At 53.2% G+C, this 2,592-nt stretch overlaps 1 protein-coding gene across 1 annotated transcript in view; it reads right to left on the bottom strand.

The window, feature by feature from the left end:
- Window positions 1–318: 318 nt before the first annotated feature.
- The window catches only part of LOC119591969 (mucin-19-like), a 4,721-nt gene continuing 2,447 nt past the window's right edge, over window positions 319–2,592 (bottom strand). The window contains exon 2 of the mRNA XM_037940723.1: window positions 319–2,495. Coding sequence (XP_037796651.1) covers window positions 609–2,495 — 1,887 coding nt within the window. The 3' untranslated portion in view covers window positions 319–608. The remainder of the gene's footprint in view (window positions 2,496–2,592) is intronic.

The following is a 2,592-nucleotide window of genomic DNA, read 5'->3' as shown; positions in this document are numbered from 1 at the left end:
TGTCACAATGTTACACCTTTCAAGCGTAGCAGTTACATGTGCATTTCGTGTTTTCCGCAGCGCGTGGTTTGCCGCGTTATGTCTAGGTCACATTGTCTTAGCATTTTGCTAATGATGCATGTTGAATACTTGTATTGTTGTATATGTTTTGAATACATAACTGTGACCTGTATTTGATATATTTCATTGAATTTTATATGGAAGTAATGTTAATCTGCATTAGCATTACTGTATTGGTTAGCAATTTACAGTGCATGTGTGATGTTTTGTCTTACACTAATTATGCTGATGATATGATTGTGTCATGGGTATGTTTGCTGTTAAAAATAGAAGTATTTCCTATTCGTGGAACCTGAGATATGTTAGTATCTTCGTGTAGCTTGTGATATGTCAATGCTTCTTGTAACTCTGAATCTGTTACTGATTTGCAATTCGATATGCCTGTTCCTTAGACCGGTACGTGTGCATTTTTCGTTCTATCAGCACAGATCCTTGAGCTACTTGATGACGTGTTAGAAAATAAAGAATACAGTATGAATAAAACCAATTTGGAGTGGCAGCCTGCTTGCAAGTGGTTCATTGTTGGTGCCCTCTAGTCATTTGCACAGCTAGTTATCGAAGGTCAGGACGTAGCCAAACTTATCTGGGTTCTTAGTAAAGTCATACTGATGCAACTTGAAGCCCGGGAAAACCTCTTTGGTTGACGTGGGCTTGAAGATACTTCTCAGGGGAGGTGTCCTCGAGGCCTGCTGTGAAGAACTGCTGAATGAAGAGAAGGTTGATGTGCTTGATGGCCGAGGAGCCACGGGGGCGCGGCTGGCGGTGGAAGGAGATTTGTAGGAAATAACGCCACCACTGGTAGCCGATCCCTGGCTGATGGAAGAGAAAGAGGAACCTGCGCCCAAAGAAGAAGTGCTGGAGGAGGCGGGTGCGGTTGATGCAGTGCGGGAAGGAGGAGGACCGCGAGAGACTGAGATCTCTTCTGTCTCAAATCCGATACCTTTTCCGGCGCGGAAGCGGAAAGTGCGACGCGTTCCATCGTCGTCCACCACGGTGTAGGTGCCCTGCACGTTTCCGTCGGCGTCAGCGGTTTCTGAGCGAGAATATTGCTCAGAGTCAAAGGCGAAGTTGTAGGAGGCATCTAAGCCAGTATTGGCGAGAGGGTCAACGAAGGGCGTCTCCTTTACTGGGACGAGCCTTCCAGTTGGCTGACCGGATGGTGCCCCGGGAACCTCAGGTCCTACGGGTATGTGAGCTCCTTCAGCAATGAATCCTGTGTCAGATCCAGCTTCATATTGCACACTTCGTCTCTGACCGTCGTCCTCGGCCACGAAATCGAACTTTCCGTCAACGTTGTTATCTCTGTCGCCAGACTCTGCCCGAGAGTGGCTGGAAGTCTCATACGCGAAGGAATAACCGCCATCGGCTCTGACCTCGCTGCGCGTGTTGGCCTCTTCGAATGGACGACTTGAGAGGCGAGTCTGGGGGGAGAAGGAGCTGAAGGCGGAGGGACGGGAGGCCGCGGGGGCGCGGGAAGCGGAAGAACTGAAGCTGGAGGGTGTGCGGGGTGCAGAGGGCCGAGAGGCATCAGGGGTGTGGGAAATGGAAGTGCTGTAGGTTGCGGGTGTGCGCTGAGCCGAAACACCAAAGGAAGTAGCAGAGGGCCGCCGAGCAGGTGTAGCGCTACCGAAAGGTCTGCGATGTGCAGACTGTCCGGTTAAACTGGTAGAAGCCACGCGTGAACCAAACTGGGAGCTGGAAGCCTGAGTGGCGACGGGACGTTTTGGTGCAGTGCGCTGGCCTCCCGCAGTCGCTCTGAAGGAAGATGCCGTCGACGTCTGCCTGTTGGATGTTGTTCCCGCCGGGCGCGTTGAAGAAAAGCGCCTGGAAGACGAAGCGAGTCGGGTGGCAGCGGGAGTTGCGTCCGAATCAATCTGCTGCGGCAGGTCGTCTCCTTCGACGACGAAGCCAGTGCCTCGACCGGCCGTGTAGGAGAACGTGCGTGTGCGGCCGTCCTCGTCAGTGTACGTATAGGACCCGCGAACATTTCCGTCAGCGTCGCTCACCTCGGTCCGCGATTGCTCGTCTCCGGCGAATTGGAATGTGTAGGAGGCATCGCTGTCGGTGTCGGCCAGAGGGTCAACGAAGGGCCTTCTGGACTGCGCCGCCGCATGGGCTGCCGTGAAGTCAGGATGCGGGGCCGGCAGGTGGTCGCCCTGCGCCCGGAATCCACCCACTCCAGATTTATACTGAAGCCTGACGTTTTGTCCTTCAGGATCCTTGTATCCGAACTCTCCGTCCAGATCTCCGGCGCTCTTCAGACGCGCGCTCTCGAAGGCTCCCTCGCCGGTGTCGTGGCCGTACTTGTAAGTCCCGTCGCTGTGCAGGACATAGTACTGGGAGCGTCTCCCTGCGCCCACGCGAGGAATGTTGTAGGCGCCCTCATCGGGCTGGGGCAAACTCAGCGCGCTAACCGCTATAGCGGACAACAGCACCTGCAAAGGGAGTGGAAGCTCTGTAGAACTTACTCATGATTTAAAGAGGCATTCAGTAATGTAAAGTCAATGAGAAATATATCGCTGCTTACTTTAA

The sequence above is a fragment of the Penaeus monodon genome, chromosome 29 (genome assembly GCF_015228065.2).
Source record: "Penaeus monodon isolate SGIC_2016 chromosome 29, NSTDA_Pmon_1, whole genome shotgun sequence".
NCBI classification, from domain to species: Eukaryota; Metazoa; Arthropoda; class Malacostraca; order Decapoda; family Penaeidae; genus Penaeus; species Penaeus monodon.
Note: the sequence above shows the minus strand (reverse complement) of the source record. Positions and strands in the feature narration are given on the sequence as shown.